The 21,312-nt window shown below is 42.9% G+C and overlaps 1 protein-coding gene across 2 annotated transcripts in view; it reads right to left on the bottom strand.

Moving 5' to 3' along the window:
- The window catches only part of snx29 (sorting nexin 29), a 94,626-nt gene that overhangs the window by 21,246 nt on the left and 52,068 nt on the right, over positions 1–21,312 (bottom strand). For both annotated transcript variants that reach the window (XM_041858803.2, XM_041858802.2), the window contains exons 15-18: positions 10,415–10,521; positions 5,598–5,714; positions 4,637–4,692; positions 685–766 (exon numbers count right to left, since the gene is read on the bottom strand). In XM_041858803.2, the coding sequence (XP_041714737.2) occupies positions 685–766; positions 4,637–4,692; positions 5,598–5,714; positions 10,415–10,521 (362 nt within the window). The remainder of the gene's footprint in view (positions 1–684; positions 767–4,636; positions 4,693–5,597; positions 5,715–10,414; positions 10,522–21,312) is intronic.

Genomic DNA, 21,312 nt, shown 5'->3' with positions numbered 1-21,312 from the left:
ACATAACCATTTAACTAGAATATAGAAGTTCAATGCTAAATCCATCAACTGAAGTTCCCAGCAAAACATTGAATGACCTCTGATTCCTTTCTGTACCGATCGGATCATTGATGTCTTATCAGCCATAACCTTTTACTCTCCAATACCAGCATTCTGTCACTACTTATCAGGGGGTACACATCTGGAGGCAGCTGCCCAGGCCTGTACTATTCTGTCCAGGGGTGCGTGTTATGTCTTCACACCACACTGCAGTGGCAGAGATACAAGAGCAGACTTTTATGTAGTTCAGTTCGGGAGCAAGCCAATCAGGCTCGACTATCTCTCTGCTGAGGTTGTGTCACCTGTCGTGTCCCATCATTTCTGGTTTCACCTCGCTACACTGTGGCTCCTCTTCCTGACCGAGGAGAGTGGAACTGAGCAAGGCAGTGACACATTTTCCCTCAGGGGAGAACAGGAAGGAAGGCGACACAGTGAGAGACCTGAGGTTTCACGCCTAGTCAATGTGCTAGGTACAATAAAAAGCAGTTATCGAGGCCAGGGCATATGCTGGGTGTTAGTTTACTATTTACTCCATTCAACAACCTAACACAGAAATGGGATACCAGAAAATTAGGATGTCTTGATCTGCAAATACAATTTGTGTTTGTTTAGTACACTAGGATCTGGTGTTAGTGTATTTCTTACCTGGTATACATGGTAGGCGTTAGCAGCTCGGCCTTGCAGAAACACAGAGGGAATCCAGACATTGATGAGAGCACGGTGAGCCCTGGGGGAGAGGAATACACAGTAAGAGATAAAGATACTGTAGTATTCATCGCAGGGAAGCTGTCATTCATAACAAATACTACAACATTAAAGAGAGGGTCTTCAATAGATTAAAGAATTCACTACTACTACTATGATTATATGACGATTACGTCGTCAGGAAACATAAAGTATTAGCCTGGCTACCCATCCACACAGCTCCGGCCAAACGCCACACCCACTAGCGTTTCTTCTCCACCATGAATGTATGGAGAAATCGATAGAGCAGCGGAATTCAATTCAGGATGAGTCGTCAGGCAAGTAGAGTATAAAACCATGATAACTGTATGGTTCTGACTGTGGTTTGACCGCTGAGGTGCTCCTCACTAACTCCTACCAGAGTACATTACTACCACCTTGCTGGAACACAGTGTTTCAGACACACAGGGTGATTTCAAAATCGCACACTATCCCCTATCAGTGTCAGGATTAGTTACTTGAAAAAGTATATTACATATTACTCTTTACATTTAACAAAAGTATTGCGTTACTTTACAATATGACTGTGTGGAAAGTAACACGTTATATTACTAGTTATATTACTTTGCGTTACTATCAAAGATAGGCTACTTACTGGCGCTGCTTTCCTGTGCTAGTCTACAAGTAATGCGCTATGTATGGGCTGCTTCATTAGCTATATATACTGTAAGTCAAACATCTATACAGTTAGCTATATATACTATAAGTCAAACATCTATACAGTTAGCTATATATACTGTAAGTCAAACATCTATACAGTTAGCTATACATACTGTAAGTCAAACATCTATACAGTTAGCTATATATACTGTAAGTCAAACATCTATACAGTTAGCTATATATACTGTAAGTCAAACATCTATACAGTTAGCTATATATACTGTAAGTCAAACATCTATACAGTTAGCTATATATACTGTAAGACAAACATCTATACAGTTAGCTATATATACTGTAAGTCAAACATCTATACAGTTAGCTATATATACTGTAAGTCAAACATCTATACAGTTAGCTATATATACTGTAAGACAAACATCTATACAGTTAGCTATATATACTGTAAGACAAACATCTATACAGTTAGCTATATATACTGTAAGACAAACATCTATACAGTTAGCTATATATACTGTAAGTCAAACATGTATACAGATTTTCTATCTTTTCATTCAAAATCTTTCTCTCGAGCCACCAGTTCTTTGTTGTTTGACAGAGTAACGGTAATAATATTATACAATTTCAACAAGTAACGTGTTACTCGTAAAAGTAATCTGATTACGTAACGCGTTACTTTTGTAATGTGTTACCCCCAACACTTTCCCTTACATAGTACACTATTTTTGATCAGAGCCCTATGGGCCCTGGTCAAAGGTAGTGGACTATATAGTGAATAGGGTGCCATTTCAGGCACCCAGTAATAGTCAGGTGTTACAGCCCTCTAGTCCTTTACTCCTGTTCCCTGTGTTTAATGAGGGGCATAACTGATTTAAACAGCACAGTGACATAGCAACAGCCTCCATCACAAAGGTTGCACTGTGTTCTCTTTTCACCGGAGCAAATGAGGGCAAGAGGAAAGTGGTCAAGTGGGTGACCACCTCAGTTCATCTCTGTTTTAAACCAATCTTCTCCTAATGAGACAAGGGTCATCCCTGGATCAGGAGAGCTAGTGGCAACAGGCTTTCTTTACAAATAGCCATTTTTTACATTTGTACATTTTAGTCATTTAGCAGATGCTCTTATCCAGAGCGACTTACAGTTAGCGCATTCATCTTAAGATAGCTGGGTGAGACAGCCATATGTCACAGTTGTACATTTTAAGTAAGTACATTTTTCCTCAATAAAGTAGTTATCATAAAGTACTAGCCGGGTTCTATTAGCAGTTAGTACAACACCTGCATATACAGTACCAGTCAAAGGTTTGGACACACCTACTCATTCAAGGCTTGTTCTTTATTTTTACTATTGTCTACATTGTAGAATAATAGTGAAGACATCAAAACTATGAAATAACACATATGGAATCATGTCGTAACCAAAAAAGTGTTAAACAAATCAAAATATATATAAAATGTTAGATTCTTCAAAGTAGCCACCCTTTGCCTTTATGACAGCTTTGCACACTCTTGGCATTCTCTCAACCAGCTTCATGAGGAATGCTTTTCCAACAGTCTTGAAGGAGTTCCCACATATGCTGAGCACTTGTTGGCTGCTTTTCCTTCACTCTGCGGTCCAACTCATCCCAAACCATCTCAATTGGGTTGAGGTCGGGTGATTGTGGAGGCCAGGTCATCTGATGCAGCACTCCATCACTCTCTGTCTTGATCAAATAGCCCTTACACAGCCTGGAGGTGTGTTTGGGGTCATTGTCCTGTTGAAAAACAAATGATAGTCCCACTAAGCCCAAACCAGATGGGATGGTGTCTCGCTGCAGAATGCTGTGGTAACCATGCTGGTTAAGTGTGCCTTGAATTCTAAATAAATCACAGACAGTGTCACCAGCAAAGCACCCCCATACCATAACACCTCCTCCTCCATGCTTCACGGTGGGAACCACACATGCAGAGATCATCCGTTCACCTACTCTGCGCCTCACAAAGACACGGCGGTTGGAACCAAAAATCTCAAATTTGGAATCATCAGACCAAAGGACAGATTTCCACCGGTCTAATGTCCATTGCTTGTGTTTCTTGGCCCAAGCAAGTCTCTTCTTCTTATTGGTGTCCTTTAGTAGTGGTTCTTTGCAGCAATTCGACCATGAAGGCCTGATTCACGCAGTCACCTCTGAACAGTTGATGTTGAGATGTGTCTGTTACTTGAACTCTAAGGTGCAGTTAACTCTAATGAACTCTGGGTCTTCCTTTCCTCTGGTGGTCCTCAAGAGAGCCAGTTTCATCATAGCGCTTGATGGTTGTTGTTCTTGAAAATGTTCCATATTGACTGACCTTCATGTCTTAAAGTAATGGTGGACTGTCGTTTCTCTTTGCTTATTTGAGCTGTTCTTTCCATAATATGGACTTGGTCTTTTACCAAATAGGGCTATCTTCTGTATACCACCCCTACCTTGTCACAACACAAATGATTGGCTCAAACGCATTAAGGAAAGAAATTCCACAAATGAACTTTTAACAAGGCACACCTGTTAACTGAAATGCATTCCAGGTGACTACCTCATGAAGCTGGTTGAGAGAATGGCAAAAGTGTGCAAAGCTGTCATCAAGGCAAAGGGTGGCTACTTTGAAGAATCTCAAATATAAAATATATTTTGATTTGTTTAACACTTTTTTGGTTACTACATGATTCCATATGTGTTATTTCATAGTTTTGATGTCTTCACTATTATTCTACAATGTAGAAAATAGTAAACATCAAGAAAAACCATTGAATGAGTAGGTGTGTCCAAACTTTTGACTGGTACTGTACACTGAGTAATCAATAAGAGATCATAGCTTTCACCTGGATTCACCTGGTCAGTCTATGTCATGGAAATATATTTTGTACACTCAGTGTACACAGTACTGTATGTTTACAATATACAGAGTATATAGCCTACCATGAATAATCAAATGATTTAGTGTCTTCTGACAGGGGATCTACAGGGCTGGGGTTGGCCTCCCCTTATTTTAAACACTGTCATTCTCACTCACTGTCAGACATTTTCAAACAGAGAGGTAGAGGGAGAGACCAGGAGCGAGAGAGGAAGAAAGATATTTTCACTAAGGTGATAGAGACAGAGATGACAATGATAGAGCTGAGCCGTGGTGCCAGAGATACACATAGACATATATATAGTAGAGATAGACACCGCTCATGTAGATATAGATGTAGATATGGGGAGATAGAAGCTGCTTACGTCTCAAAATCTGATAGGCTGGGGTCGTCAGAAGTCTGGCTCAGGTCACCAGGAACCTATATTCAAAAGTAAGGAGAGGGAGATGGAGCGAGAGAGAGACGGAGAGAGAGAGAGAGATAGAGAGAGCAAAATGTTACTGTTTATACAAAATGTCACTGCGTTACTATGTAAGCTACCCTTCATCCATTTTTACTTTGCAGAACCCTCTGTGTCTGAGTAGCAGGGTTGGGTAGATCCTGGTGTCTGTCTGTGTGACCAGTGGAGCAGAGCATTGTGACGTTACTGTACTCTGCCCCCCCCCCCCACCCCATCACCACCACTATCACATCAACGTACTGTATACACTACAAAAAACTATTAGAACTCATAGTGTAGTGTGTGACGCCATAGGACCTCTTGTTGTTGTTAGTCCCTGGATAGGAGGGAGCGCCAGCGGCAGAGATGGACACTATTACCCAGCGTGGCTATAAGAGATCCATCCCTATAATATGTCTGCCACTTCTCCTCAAATTCCCCCACGGCCCAGGGACACATGCAAGGGTAATCCTTTGTGTGTGTCTGTGTGGCGGGGGCTATGGGTGTGTGTGTGTGTGTTTGTGTGTGTCAACACCCTTGTCTTTCATTTTCAATGTGTGGACTGTCTATGAATAGAACAGAAGGGTCTGGTGTAGAGAGGATGAAGTTGGGCTCTCACACCACAGGGACAGGGCCACAGGGCTGGGTAGAGGGGGCCACATCTCCTTTACTCCCCTCCTGCTCCAGTCCCAGGGACCAGAGAACCACACATACAGCTCGCCTGGTCAGCCAGCCAGTGTGCGGCCAGAGCTGGGCCAGCAGATGAGGGCTGGAGCTTTGGGATAAGAGGTAGCCTTGGGCAGTTGATTTGTTACCGAGTGGCCGGCAATCTCCCGTAGTGTGTGTGTGTATGCAGGCATTTGTGTGTGTGTAGAGGGTAACTCACTGGTCCTCTGAGATCAATGAGTTCCTGTTTCATTTGGATGATGAGGTGGTCTTTGGCCATCAGAGAACGGTACAGACGCTCATTGAACTCTATCAGCTCGCCATGCATCTCAGCCACCTAGTAAAAACACACCCACACACACACACAGGGTTATTTACAGTCTGGAACACACACCTGATCCTTGCAGCTGTATATGAACTGAAACAACAGACTCCAAGAACCAGTCAACAATGATACACAGTGGAACCATAAGAGTGACAGTTTGGCTAATCAGCTAATCGGATGCGCACAAACACATGCACGCACGCACACACACACAGTGGTTGAGTCCAGGCTGCTCACGACATCAGCTGTCAGTGTCCCTAACAGACCTGGACAGGGTGATAGGTTTCTGCCACCAGCGTGTCACAAACAGAGACAGCCAGATACCTGTGACATCCATTCATTTGTCTGGGGACATCAGGTGTCAGGGTAGATTGAGGACAGGGACGTCTGGGTATGACAGGTGAATGATGTAATTTCTGACATGTCTGTAGCCATCACTGACCCTAATACACGGAGTATACCACCTCAAACACACTGGGTTAAAATTAGACATCATAGAGTTTCATTTTAAAGTGACACAGAATGTTTTAGCCTGGTTGTTGGATTTGGCTTTAACAGGAATGTTTGGGATGAAAACGACAAAGGAATTCACTTCAGTACCAGGCTAGTTTGAGAATGACAAAGGAATTCACTTCAGTACCAGGTTAGTTTGAGAATGACAAAGGAATTCACTTCAGTACCTGGTTAGTTTGAGAATGACAAAGGAATTCACTTCAGTACCAGGTTAGTTTGAAAATGGTTACTTTAAGAAATATCTTTGTCTGTTATTATGACGGAGAGAAAGAATTATAGTAGTTAAAAAACAAGGAATAATGAAGACAATCCTTATCTTATAGCACAACGTTGAAACATAACCTCAACATGGCATCTGGGAGAGGTGAGGGAACAAACTTTTCCTTTGTTATAGTTTTCCAGCTTGGCTATAATTATTTAATACTTAGCTAACATTTCAACATTCACCTACGTTTCTAGGTCACTATTAATAAATACAGTAGTTTTTACCTTTCCAGACTTCAGATTAATGAATTCAAACACAGTGACCTCAGGATCAGGTAGATAGAGTTGGGCATTCAAATGCAGAACTTGACATCTTTGAAGGCAGCACCATCAAAACACTCCTGCTTCCACTGCTTCTACTTTGAAATGCACTCAACATTCAACTTTCCCATCTCAGGAGTGAACCTGCAGCTTCCTTGAAGTCGTCTAACTCTACAGAGACTGGTAGAGACAAAGGGCATGTTGAATGATGTGAACACACCCACACACAAACACGAGTACGCACACACAGGTACAAACACACACACTTGCGTGCACACACATGACTCAGCTGGCATTTGGAGTACCAACAGCACTAGCGAGGTCCAACAGCCTCCCTGTGGGGAACACTGAACAACACAACAGAAAGGTTCCTAGCTACCACCTCAGAACAACATAACTCACTGAAGGAACATCAGACCATTCCGGAACATCAGATCATTCTGGAAAACTCAATCCATTCATCACCTCTAGGACATTAAGAAATGAATTAATTTGAAGCGTGAAGGAACCCAATTAATTCTCAGTGAGAGGGAGCTAATCAGTTTGTTATTCTGCAGCCGCACATGTTATTTCAGTCAGTCACAGCCACGTGCTAGCGCTCCCAATTTAGTTAAACAGGCGATGAGTTCACATGCGGTTTCGACAACACTTTCAATCTCATTACTCACCATGCAGCGCTGGTCGGGAAGACAGGACCAAGTCACTGCATTCATTCATTCAATGTTTTGTTTAACTGGGTTTGAATTTAGAAATGTTGTCCATTTTCTAATTCAGCTTTTCCATTAAAACTCTCAGAAATAGCAATGCATCTTATTGAGAGCAGTTAGTTTAGGTTTATTTAAAGTTATTTAGGACCTACAAACTAACTTATCAGTAAAATTAATGACCAGTTTCCTAACTCAGGCACTCTCTGTTTGTGGGCCATATGACAGTTCTACATGGCCCTGTTGTGATGCAGGTGATCCTGGCAGTTCCCTCCCCCTTTCTCCCACACCCTCCCTCTCTCTCTCTCTCCCTTCCTCCCCTCCCTCTCTCTCTCTCTCTCTCTCTCTCTCTCCCCAGGCTGACAGTAGTGTGAAGCGAGCAGCAGTTAGTGTGAGGCGAGCAGAGTTGCAGTGCTGAGCTGGGAGCCTGTACAGAGAAGTCCCATCCTAAGCAGAAACGGCCACCATAGTTGACCTGCTATCTAACGCAAGTAATTGAATGTGAAACGAGTCTGAAGAGAGAGAACAGACAGAAGTGGAAAGAAGAGACGACAAGCTTAGCTTTCCCTCAGAGCAGTAGCGTGAGAGAGGGATGGATGAATGTGTGTGGCAGATAGGGGGATGAATGTGAAGGCAAGGGAGGAATGGAGGGAGGACGAGAGGGGGGAGATTGGTGTCAGTGTCTGGGTGCACACTGTCGCTCTCTCACTGACTCACTTTACCCAGCAATCTCCACAAACAGGAATTGACATGAGCAGGGAGACAGGTGGTGGGGAAGGAGGAGGAGGGGGCGGGTAGAGGACTAAGCTGTCCACTCAGATGGGCACGCATGCAAGAACACACACAGGCACGCGCACGTACATTCACGAGCACGTACATGCAGACCCACACACAAATTGGCAATTTGTTGAGCCTTATTTAGTCCATCCATCTCAACCATATTTAAGATCAATATAGGAATGGCTACAGCGGAGCATGTTTCCAGGCATAAGCTGGTATTATTGTGAGCCTTTTCTAAATTGAACAGAAAGAAAGTCTGTTCGTAATTGTTGTGGTGTTTTTGCTGTTGGATAATTAATGAGAGAGAGAACAGATCAAAAGGAAGATGCAGAGATCCCACAGGAGTCCCCGACCCATATCTCACTGTTATACCACACACACACAAACACACATATCTCACAGTTACAACACACACACATATCTCACTGTTACAACACACACACACAAATCTCATTGTAGAACAAACATCCTCAAACACATATCCATCTCTTCTCCAAAAAAAGACTACTATATCCCATAATAGTATCTTACAATATTATAGTATCTCATATCACACCTCTGAACTTGGTTATAAATACCTTTGGTTATACATGTGGTTATTACATATTCCTAATGAAAGCAAATCTCCTATATTTTCCAACCATTTCACTGTGGCCACCAGTAAAACCCATCGTCAATAGCAACAGCCAACAGTACTACCCAAGCTGCTGTAGTCTAACCATCTGCATGTTACCATGACTTCAGAGAGAACATAAACAGGCAAACCAGTTAGGAACATAATAAAAAGAACAAAATAAAAATGTACACTGTCTGCCAGGCCATTTAAATAAAGTTGTCATACCGTTGAACTGGGATTTAAAGAGAAAACGGCAGTCCCCGTCCCAGCATGTTTAGGAAAGCCGTATTGAGACTGACAGGCAAGCAAATTAACCCATCAATAAGTAAACACGATAAGAAAGACATACATAAATGCATAAATAAGTGAAGTTATAGTTTTCCCAAACACAAACTGAATTATTTCTTATTAAATAAATATAAAACACTTATGAATAATTGACTGCGACCTCATTAAAATAGAGGCGGACGGTGTTCCCGGGGTTTGGTGATGTCATTGTCTCTCAGCACAGAGTGTCACACCGTCGGTTGGTCATTAGTTACCCAGCATGCCAAGAACTCCCAGAACCACCCACTCCCTGGCTCTGTCTCTGAGTGACTGTGAGTCTGCATCATCATGTGTAAAAACAGAATTGGAACTTTGCATCAGCTGCCTACAAACTCAGTGACTTTGAATACTTTAGAAATCCTTTCTTGAAGTAATCACTGAGTGATCTGACCAGGCTGGATTGGTGAAAGCAATCCCCTTCATTGATCTGTGATGACTGGGTAGATAGTTTCAAGTTGTACTTACATTTACATTTTAGTCATTTAGCAGACGCTCTTATCCAGAGCGACTTACAGTTAGTGAGTGCATACATTTTCATACTGGTTTGCCTGTATTAGTCGTATGTACAGGATACACATGGTATACACCTTCCAATGAAATGCTTACTTGCGGGTTCCTTCTCGACAATGCAACAACAATGAGAAATAACAAAAGATAAGAATACGAACATAAAGTAAATGGCTCAGTAGAAAATAATAAACATTTGAGCTCCAACTAGTTACTGCCATATGCATAGAGATCCATGACTTATCCATCAGCTCCATCAAAGGGAGTGAATGAGGGTAGAAGGGAGAAAGCTACTTTCTGGAATGAAATGCAGCCAACTCAGCTGCCTAAGGACTGGTTGGAGTAAGACTGGAATGAAATGCAGCCAACTCAGCTGCCTAAGGACTGGTTGGAGTAAGACTGGAATGAAATGAAGCCAACTCAGCTGCCTAAGGACTGGTTGGAGTAAGACTGGAATGAAATGCAGCCAACTCAGCTGCCTAAGGACTGGTTGGAGTAAGACTGGAATGAAATGCAGCCAACTCAGCTGCCTAAGGACTGGTTGGAGTAAGACTGGAATGAAATGCAGCCAACTCAGCTGCCTAAGGACTGGTTGGAGTAAGACTGGAATGAAATGCAGCCAACTCAGCTGCCTAAGGACTGGTTGGAGTAAGACTGGAATGAAATGCAGCCAACTCAGCTGCCTAAGGACTGGTTGGAGTAAGACTGAGCCAGACAGTAACAGTAGTAGTAGTACCCACCTCTATGAGTTTGCGTTCATAGCTGGCAGCCAGCTCCTCCACATCCCCCATAGACCTGCTCTGAGGGGTCGGAGTAGGATCATTACAATTCCTCACCATGGGGAGAGCTGGAGAGAGAGGGGGTAGAGAGAGGCAAACAATTACTTTGGGAATAATAATAATTTGATGGGTGTTTATATTTGTCCTGTTTCACACATGTACAATTGTGGATTATACGTATGTGTGAAATGGAAATGTGTTTTTTGCACAAATCCTAACTCCCCCTGAGACATCCCCCGAAAGAGGGGTCACGGCCAGGGTCAGCCATTATCAATGGCGACCCTGGAGCAATTAGGATGAAGTGCCTTGCTCAAGGGCACATAAAAAATTTTTTCACCTTGTTGGCTCGGGGATTCGAGCTAACTACCTTTTGGTTACTGGCTAAACGCTCTAACCCCTATGCTACCTGCCGCTCCAACATAATGAGCAATATTAATAATAGGAAGTGTTTGATAGGCCTGGCACAACAATAAACAAACACACACACCATTATCACTGGAATATTATGCAGAGGAGTATTGTCTTGTCGGTAGTTAAAGTAAGAACCAACAACGGTTTGATGAGCCGTTATTTTTCACACAGCTCTAATTGTCTGTTGGAGGCATGGGTCAGAGAGCAGAGCGGTTAAATAATAATAATAATAATAATAATAATAATAATAATAATAATATGCCATTTAGCAGACGCTTTTATCCAAAGCGACTTACAGTCATGTGCGCATACATTTTTACGTATGGGTGGTCCCGGGGATCGAACCTACTACCCTGGCGTTGCAAGCGCCATGCTCTACCAATTGAGCTACAGAGGACCACTCCCTGGAAAGCTTTAAAACAGCATCCTCTCTAAAGTACCAAACCCGCTGTATGTACAAGGGGACGTAAACAAATAAACATTGTTATGACAACCATTTTCTCTAATTATTGTCTTTTTGCACCGAGATTCACTTTTAAAAATATATTGTTTCTCAAAACTATTCTATCAAACTGACACACTGCTTGGCTCTCCCCATACACTCCCGAAACTGTGGTTCATCACTACTAGTTATAGCTGGCTAACGTCATCAATACAGGCCTACAGCAGTTCCACATCAGCTATAAACATGGTGTAATCTAGTTATAGGAGGGAGAACAACAGAAGTTAGACTAGAGGGACTTGGAGGAGCGGTGGAGGTGGAGCTGTGGCTCCTACAGCGAGATATGGATAATTTCTCTGCACTGCAAACTGGATTAACACCTTTATATATACACTACCAGTCAAAAGTTTTAGAACACCTACTCATTCAAGGGTTTTTCTTTATTTTTACTATTTTCTACATTGTAGAATAATAGTGAAGACATCAAAACTATGAAATAACATATTGAATCATGTAGTAACCAAAAAGGTGTTAAACAAATCAAAATATATTTTATATTTGAGATTCTTCCAATAGCCACCAATTGCCTTGATAACAGCTTTGCACACTCTTGGCATTCTCTCAACCAGCTTCATGAGGTAGTCACCTGGAATGCATTTCAATTAACAGGTGTTAACTTCTTAAAAGTTAATTTGTGGAATTTCTTTCCTTCTTAATGCGTTTGAGCCAATCAGTTGTGTTGTGACAAGGTATGGGGGGTTTACAGAAGATAGCCCTATTTGGTAAAAGACCAAGTCCATATTATGGCAAGAACAGCTCAAATAAGCAAAGAGAAACGACAGTCCATCATTACTTTGGTCCTCTGTAGCTCAGCTGGTAGAGCACGGCGCTTGTAACGCCAAGGTAGTGGGTTCGATCCCCGGGACCACCCATACACAAAAATGTATGCACGCATGACTGTAAGTCGCTTTGGATAAAAGCTAAATGGCTAAATGGCATATTATTATTATTATTACTTTAAGACATGAAGGTCAGTCAATATGGAACATTTCAAGAACTTTGAAAGTTTCTTCAAGTGCAGTCGCAACAACCATCAAGCGCTATGATAAAACTGGCTCTCATGAGGACCGCCACAGGAATGGAAGACCCAGAGTTACCTCTGCTGCAGAGGATAAGTTCATTAGAGTTACCAGCCTGAACATCAACAGTTCAGATGAGACTGTGTGAATCAGGCCTTAATGGTCGAATTTCTGCAAAGAAAGCACTACTAAAGGACACCAATAAGAAGAAGAGACTTGCTTGAGCCAAGAAACACGAGCAATGGACATTAGACCGGTGGAAATCTGTCCTTTGGTCTGGAGTCCAAATTGGAGATTTTTGGTTCCAACCGCGGTGTGGGTGAACGGATGATCTCCGCATGTGTATTTCCCACTGTAAAGCATGGAGGAGGTGGTGTTATGGTGTGGGGGTGCTTTGCTGATGACACTGTCTGTGATTTATTTAGAATTCAAGGCACACTTAACCAGCATGTCTACCACAACATTCTGAAGTGATACGCCATCCCATCTGGTTTGGGCTTAGTGGGACTATCATTTGTTTTTCAACAGGACAATGACCCAACACACCTCCAGGCTGTGTAAGGGCTATTTGGCCAAGAAGGAGAGTGATGGAGTGCTGCATCAGATGACCTGGCCTCCACAATCACCCGACCTCAACCAAATTGAGATGGTTTAGGATGAGTCAGACCGCAGAGTGAAGGAAAAGCAGCCAACAAGTGCTCAGCATATGTGGGAACTCCTTCAAGACTGTTGGAAAAGCATTCCAGGTGACGCTGGTTGAGAGAATGCCAAGAGTGTGCAAAGCTGTTATCAAGGCAAAGCGTGGCTATTTGAAGAATATAAAATATATTTTGATTTGTTTAAAACTTTTTTGGTTACTACATGATTCCATATGTGTTATTTCATAGTTTTGATGTCTTCACTATTATTCTACAATGTAGAAAATAGTAAAAATAAAGAAAAACCCTTGAATGAGTAGGTGTTCTAAAACTTCTGACCGGTAGTGTAAGGTCCCACATTAGGTTAGATAACACACACAAACACACACGAAATGATGGCAGAAACACACACACGCACACACACTTACAGCACTGAGGCGACAAAGACGGAGAGAAACCTCTCTCCTCAAACTCAAGAACACACACACACGTGCCCGATACACAAACATCTTAGAAAACAGAGAATAATAACCCACTTAAAACAACAGATGTGGGTTTTGGTTGAATTTGAAGAGAAACTGTCCAAATCTCTCAGTCCTAATAGTGATAAAGGGCAGTGTGTGGCTGGTCTTGCAGGGGCAGATATTGATTTAGGAGGATGATTGCTGGTCCAGAGGAGACAAAAGCACAGCCTGCTGCTGAGAATCTGAGTGATACAGCCCTGATAAGAGGAGGACAAAGTCAATCAGCCCTTTCAACACGCACGCATACACACCTCCTGAGTCTACACCAGTCTACACCAATGCAGGATGCGCAGACTAGTAGTATAAAGTTGGGCTAGAACAGCAAAAAAGTTTATAAATATCGTCCCCCTACACACACACACACACACGCACACAATCATAGAGAAGATTTGCCACCCAGTCATCCAGAGAGAGTCAACAGGCATGATAGGGTCATTATCACCCCAGCCAGCAGCACACAGCTCTCTGCCACAGCAATCCTAAGGCTTATCTTTCACTACCAATAGCCTGTATATCCCCTCACACACACACACACACACACACACACACAGCCTTTGTCAGTAAAACTGCTGACAGTACATTCCCAATTTACCTCAGCTCAGAGTTTCTCTTCCACTTGGATTTCTGTTCCCTGTCACGGCAATAGGGTCTTAATAATAAAACACCAAAGACACAGTGAATGGCTAAGTGTGCATGCGCATGTACACTGTAAAAACCTATTTTGCCTTTTAGTTGTTTCAGCTAATTTTCCAAAGTCAACTTAACTGAAACATACTGCAATTGGTCATTGTTTAAAAAGATTTGTTGCGTCAACAAAAAAGTGTGTTATCTTGCTGCCTTAAAATTTTAAATCAAGTCCAATCCGGATTCCGTGTTAACTTAATCTAAAGTTACTTCAACTTAGTATAGTGAACTTGATACTTGTAGTCAAATCAATATGCTTCAACTGATGCTTTAAAGTTGTGCTTACAAAGCTACACTGTACGCAATTACTGTAAATGTTATGATACTGATAAAATGATAATTTTACAGTAAATAAATACTGTGTGGGTTCGGCGCGCTGAGGAGATCTGGAAAGCTGCGCACACTCGTCTTCAGTGGGCCGTGCGTCGGCACAAGGAATAGGCCGACCTCCAACGCAGTGAGGCGCCTGTTTTCTCTCCAGGCGACCGGGTCTGGCTCTCCACCCGGAACCTGCCCCTCCGCTTGCCCTGCCGGAAGCTGAGCCCGTGGTTTGTGGGGCTGTTTAAACATCCTGAGGAGGGTTAATGAGGTAACGTACCGTTTGCAACTCCCTGCTGATTACCGCATTAACCCGACGCAGAGGCTGGACCCAGTGACGCTCCGCCTCCTCATCTGGACATCGAGGGAGGTCCGGCGTACTTGGTCCGTGAAGTCCTGGATTCGAGGCATCGGGCGTCTCCAGTGCCTGGGAGGGGTACGGCCCAGAGGAGCGGTGCTGGGTTCCTGCGGTGGACATCCTGGACGCTCTGCTGACCAGGGATTTTCACCGTCGGCGCCCTGACTGACCCGCACCGCGTTCCTGTGGTCGTCCCCGAGGCCAGTGTCGTCCTGCTGCTGGTGCAGCATGTCGGTGGGGGGGTACTGTCACGGATCCCCCCGGTACTGCTGCTCATTCCGTTCACCAGCTCCGGAGGTCTATGTCACCAGTCTTCTAGGCGTCACTGACCTGGATCATTACCACCAACCCCGGACTGTCTTGTCTCATTACGCACACCTGGTTCCCATTTCCCCTGATTAGTATGTGTATATGTGTATTTTAACAGCAACTCAGTAGCAAGTAAGTTATTGTAATTTTACAGGAGAAGTACACTATATATACAAAAGTATATGGAAACCCTTCAAATGAGTGTATTCGGTTATTCAGCCACACCCGTTGCTGACAGGTGTATCAAATCGAGCACACAGCCATGCAATCTCCATAGACAAACATTGGTAGTAGAATGGCACCTTTCCAACAAGTCAGTTCATCACATTTCTGCCCTGTTAGAGCTGCCACGGTCAACTGTAAGTGCTGTTATTGTGAAGTGGAAACGTCTAGGGGCAACAACGGCTCAGCCGTGAAGAGGTAGGCCACACAAGCTCACAGAACGGGACCGCCAAGTGCTGAAGCGTGTAAAAATTGTCTGTTCTTGGTTGCAACAGTCACTACCGAGTTCCAAATAACCTCTGGAAGCAACGTCAGCACAATAACTGTTCGTCGGGAGCTTCATGAAATGGGTTTCCATGGCCGAGCAGCCGTACACAAGCCTAAGATCACCATGAGCATATGCCAAGCTTTGGCTGGAGCAGTGTAAAGCTCGCCACCATTGGACTCTGGAGCAGTGGAAACGCGTTCTCTGGAGTGATGAATCACACTTCACAATCTGGCAGTCCGACGGACAAATCAGGGTTTGGCGGATGCCAGGAGAACGCTACCTGCCCCAATACACAGTGCCAACTGTAAAGTTGTCATGGTTCGGACTAGGCCCATTAGTTCCAGTGAAGGGAAATCTTAACGCTACACCATACAGTGCATTCGGAAAGTATTTTTCCACATTATTACGTTACAGCCTTGTTCTAAAATTGATTAAATTCATTTTTTTCCTCAGTAATATATACAGTGAGGGAAAAAAGTATTTGATCCCCTGCTGATTTTGTACGTTTGCCCACTGACAAAGAAATGATCAGTCTATAATTTTAATGGTAGGTTTATTTGAACAGTGAGAGACAGAATAACAACAAAAAAATCCAGAAAAACGCATGTCAAAAATGTTATAAATTGATTTGCATTTTAATGAGGGAAATAAGTATTTGACCCCCTCTCAATCAGAAAGATTTCTGGCTCCCAGGTGTCTTTTATACAGGTAACGAGCTGAGATTAGGAGCACACTCTTGAAGGGAGTGCTCCTAATCTCAGTTTGTTACCTGTATAAAAGACACCTGTCCACAGAAGCAACCAATCAATCAGATTCCAAACTCTCCACCATGGCCAAGACCAAAGAGCTCTCCAAGGATGTCAGGGACAAGATTGTAGACCTACACAAGGCTGGAATGGGCTACAAGACCATTGCCAAGCAGCTTGGTGAGAAGGTGACAACAGTTGGTGCGATTATTCGCAAATGGAAGAAACACAAAATAACTGTCAATCAATTGGTAACACACTACGCCGTGAAGGACTGAAATCCTGCAGCGCCCGCAAGGTCCCCCTGCTCAAGAAAGCACATATACAGGGCCGTCTGAAGTTTGCCAATGAACATCTGAATGATTCAGAGGAGAACTGGGTGAAAGTGTTCCAAAATCGAGCTCCTTGGCATCAACTCAACTCGCCGTGTTTGGAGGAGGAGGAATGCTGCCTATGACCCCAAGAACACCATCCCCACCGTCAAACATGGAGGTGGAAACATTATGCTTTGGGGGGGTTTTTCTGCTAAGGGGACAGGACAACTTCACTGCATCAAAGGGACGATGGACGGGGCCATGTACCGTCAAATCTTGGGTGAGAACCTCCTTCCCTCAGCCAGGGCATTGAAATTGGGTCGTGGATGGGTATTCCAGCATGACAATGACCCAAAACACACGGCCAAGGCCACAAAGGAGTGGCTCAAGAAGAAGCACATTAAGGTCCTGGAGTGGCACATACTGCAATATTTTGGGGTCCTGGGTGGCACAGCGGTCAAAAGTACTGCACCGCAGGCTGTGTCGCAACCGGCCGTGACCGGGAGCCTCATAGGACAGCGCACAATTGGCCTGAACACGCCTGGTTAGTACTGGGACGGGAGACCTCCTGGGAATACCAGGTGCCGTAAGCTATTTTTTTTTAAATAATAAAAATAACATTTAAAATGAAAAATAATAAAATACATATTGCATAATCCTATATTGTGAGCACATTTGTGACTCAACCTGAACTGGGATTTGAACTCACACCCTTTTGGTTACCAGCAATATGAATTTCCTGCTACTCCACCAGGTCTTTGGAACTGACAGGGATTGGCCACAGATTTATTGGCATTAATACATTTCTGACACTTTGCTAAATGTTGCTCAGAATCTAGTCAATAATTGTCAGATTATCTGACAACGTCAACGTAAAAATAGCAGTGCTCAGGGATACTTGACGTAAAGTGTGCATAAATGCTCTGGGGATTTGAATTTGCAACCTCTTGGTCACAGATGCATCAATGTTTCTGCAGTTCCACCAGGTACATATTTATAACCAAGAACATACAGTATATCCATCTACACAATCTCAAAAATAACGCTACAGTTACGGTACAGTGTTGTTGCCTGGGGTACAAAAATATCAAATGTACACAGATAATCTAGTATAATGGTACATTTCTACACAATATTTTGAATAAGGTACAATCATCAATACGCTTTGAAATGTAGGTGGGGCATTTGGGGCCGGGTGCTCATTAGCATACTTGGGCATAGTCTAAAATTTGTGCCAACCGTTAGTGGAGGTTGAGGCTGGGAATTCAAATCCTAGGTAGGGCTGAGTACAAAACGTTCTCACAGCAGAGAATGACTTCCTTGTGAAGTGTTTTTACAAGTTATCATCACAAAGCTTTTATGAAATGACAGTAACTTACTGACAGATAGTTGGCTGTAAAATGCACAGTAACCTCTTTACAGTGCAACTCTTTGTCACCAGCTCTTACAAAGATTGCAGGACTGCAAGTGGACAAAAGAGGTGCTCAACCTTCATTAACCTAACCATAAACCACTTAAACTGGTACAACGCTTCCACTTATGGTTGGCACAAGTACAACATATTTTACGTCAAGTGTACCTAAGCACTGCTATATTTACGTTGGTGTTGTCAGATAATCTGACAATTATTGACTTGATTCTGGGCAACTTCAGAAGAATTGTATTCTTGCCAATAAATTTGTGGCCAATCTCTGTCATGGCCACAGACCTGGTGTTGTAGAAGGAAATACAGGTCTCTGGGAGTTCGAATCGTAGGTGAGGTGGAGTCCCAAGTAATCAGACTATAGCAGAAAACTGCCTAAATATAGCTGTAAATATATATTAACTTGTTGTTGTATATTTACCATATTTTACCGTAAAATTAAATTTTTAACAGTCAAGTTCACTCAACAAGTCACCAAATCCAAATGTGTCAGTTCAACTAGGTTGAAGTAACTTTAGATGAAGTTAACTCAGCATAAAATCCAGATTGGATTTGACTTAAAATCTTAAGGCAGCGTGTGCGCGTGCACAGATATTAAAAACTGGAAGAAGTTTGGAAGGCAGCTAGTATGTAATAACTGACTTAACTAACTGAGCAGGAATATTGAGCAGCCGCCTGTCTGCAACGGTGTGTCTGCGAGGCCATATGTGAGTGTGTATGCGTGCGTGCATTGTGTGTGAGACAAGTGTTATGGTCCTGAGAGAGGTTGGTTCTTAAATAGTGAGAGAATGTCAACAGAAACATTTGTTCTTAAGTAGGGAGAGAAGAGAGAACAGAAGGAGCAGGACTTCCATCATACATTATAGAAAACAAACAGAACCCCTAGAACCCCTAATAGGGAGGAGAGTTCCAAACTAAACAGGAACTCCCAGCTATGTGTGTGTGTGTGCGTGAGAGAGAGAGTGTTACGTACATCCGTGACAGCGTGCGTCCATGTGTGTCTGCATGTGCATGTGTGTGTGTTATGTACGTACGTGAGTGTTTGTGCGGAGTGCACATGTGTGTAAGGCTTCCCAGGAAAGGCTCTTTAGCTGTGATTCCTCCAGCTCAGCTGTTAGTGTTAAACAGAGGAAGCCGTCTAAATAATATATACATCCAGTCTTATTCATAACAGGCCTTCCTTTATGTGCAATGAAGTGGAGATTAACATGTAGGTAACAGCCGCCAAAAATCCCTTTTCTCTTGAAAATGTTTCACTTTCACGTGGGTGTACTGTAGCATGGTAAAATGTATTACTACAGTCTTCAGTGGCACTTTATACATGTTCTCTAAGAATCATTCAATAAGAGCATTGAGGGGCCGACACACAAACACAGGTTCCTGAATGTTTAGTGCAGAAAGACAAGGACAAACCTACACAAACACACACACCGACACACACACAGACAGACATTCACATTTAGAACCATAACAGAAGCAAGTAGACATGACATACTTTGCAGATCCACAGGGGAGGATGCAGGAGAGGCTAGGTTAATTAAAATGTGGTAATCAAAGCAATCTCCTTTCATAGTCCAATCACACACTGTCTGCTGCTTCCTGTATCTCTCCTCCAGACAACAGTGTGTGTGTGTGTTTGTTTTATCGGTCCATCAGAGTGAGACTGTGTCTGCACTGATGCCCCAAACTACAGGAGCAGGCGAATCTGATCCACAGGCGTGTAATCGCACAACAAACACTTCACACCGCACACACACCTCACCAACTAAAACAGGAGAAAAAGCCCACCTAGACTTTGTCCTTCTCTGTTAAAACAACAACAACCCGTGAGTGAAGGTGTGGAAATGACCATTTAACATGCTCTGATGACAGCAATCAAACTGTTTGGATGTGGCTGACCAGTGCATACTAATAAGTTATGTCAGTTGGTACACACACAGGCAGCACACACACACACCTCTAGGTGACACTGGACTTCTAATTGCTCAGTCCAAATCATAGCTAAGCTAACACAGAAAAACCACTGTCATAGCTATGGAGGCTTTTTACTGGTACAGCGCACACACACACACTCCTTACTATTCTTGAGAGGACTTTTTGGGGACCAACAATTGATTACCATTCAAAATCCTATTTTCCCTAACCCTAACAACTAACCCTAATTCTAACCCTATCCTCTAAGCCTAGAATAGCATTTTTACAAGTGAGGATTGGCAAAATGTCCTCACTTCTTTGAATTTTAGTTGGTTTACTATTCTTGTGAGGGCTTTTGGTACTCACAAGTATAGTAAAACATGTACACACACATACACACATATACTTGTTCATTCATTCAACCCAGCCACGTCAAATACCCCTGTCAAAATACAAACTTTCCCTGCCAATCTCCAGCAATTTTCAAAGCAATTTCCAAAGCCCAAAGGGAAATGTTGACATTATTAGTTTGTTTTCATCCTGGGAGGACATCTCACAAGCAATCACTCCCCACGTAAAGAGGAGCACACAATTTTTTTTTGTGTGCTTACATGTTGTTGTGTTGGGGGAAAATGTATTGCCTTTCAATAAATGAGTGCTGTGTGTTAATCAGGGGGGAGAGAGAGAGACGTCACGTGGCAGGTTGTCGTGGTGGGAAACTGTGATAAAGAGGCTTACGTGTATTTCTTTAGAGCAAAACTTTTTGTGGAAGGTACTACGCAGCGCTCAGACCCCCTCGTGCAATCAACTTCATAGAGGTATGTTGAGTTTCCTTGTAGGCCTATTTGGCAGGGAAACTGTGAAGCCAACTGTATTGCCTGTTGCCTGTTTCTGAGCCTTTTATTAAAGAACGTGAAACAATGTTGTGTCTGTTTAGTGCTTTTTCTTAAATCATGCCTAGTTGTTCTTTATATGGCCTAAAATAAACGTGTGCATATGGGCAGAACATTATCTATAGGCTATAGCATACTGAATTATGAAAATAAAACATTTCATGAGGAAAAATTTGATCTGGTAAAAGGCTGACATTTGGATGTTTCAGTTAAAACAGACTATTTGTCACGACTATAGAAATGGAAACAATGTGATTTTAGAGACACAAAGTAACAATAGCCTATGATTAAAGGGTTAGGCTATACTGGGCTCTCA

This window comes from Coregonus clupeaformis, chromosome 31, assembly GCF_020615455.1.
Source record: "Coregonus clupeaformis isolate EN_2021a chromosome 31, ASM2061545v1, whole genome shotgun sequence".
In the NCBI taxonomy this organism is placed as follows: domain Eukaryota; kingdom Metazoa; phylum Chordata; class Actinopteri; order Salmoniformes; family Salmonidae; genus Coregonus; species Coregonus clupeaformis.
Note: the sequence above shows the minus strand (reverse complement) of the source record. Positions and strands in the feature narration are given on the sequence as shown.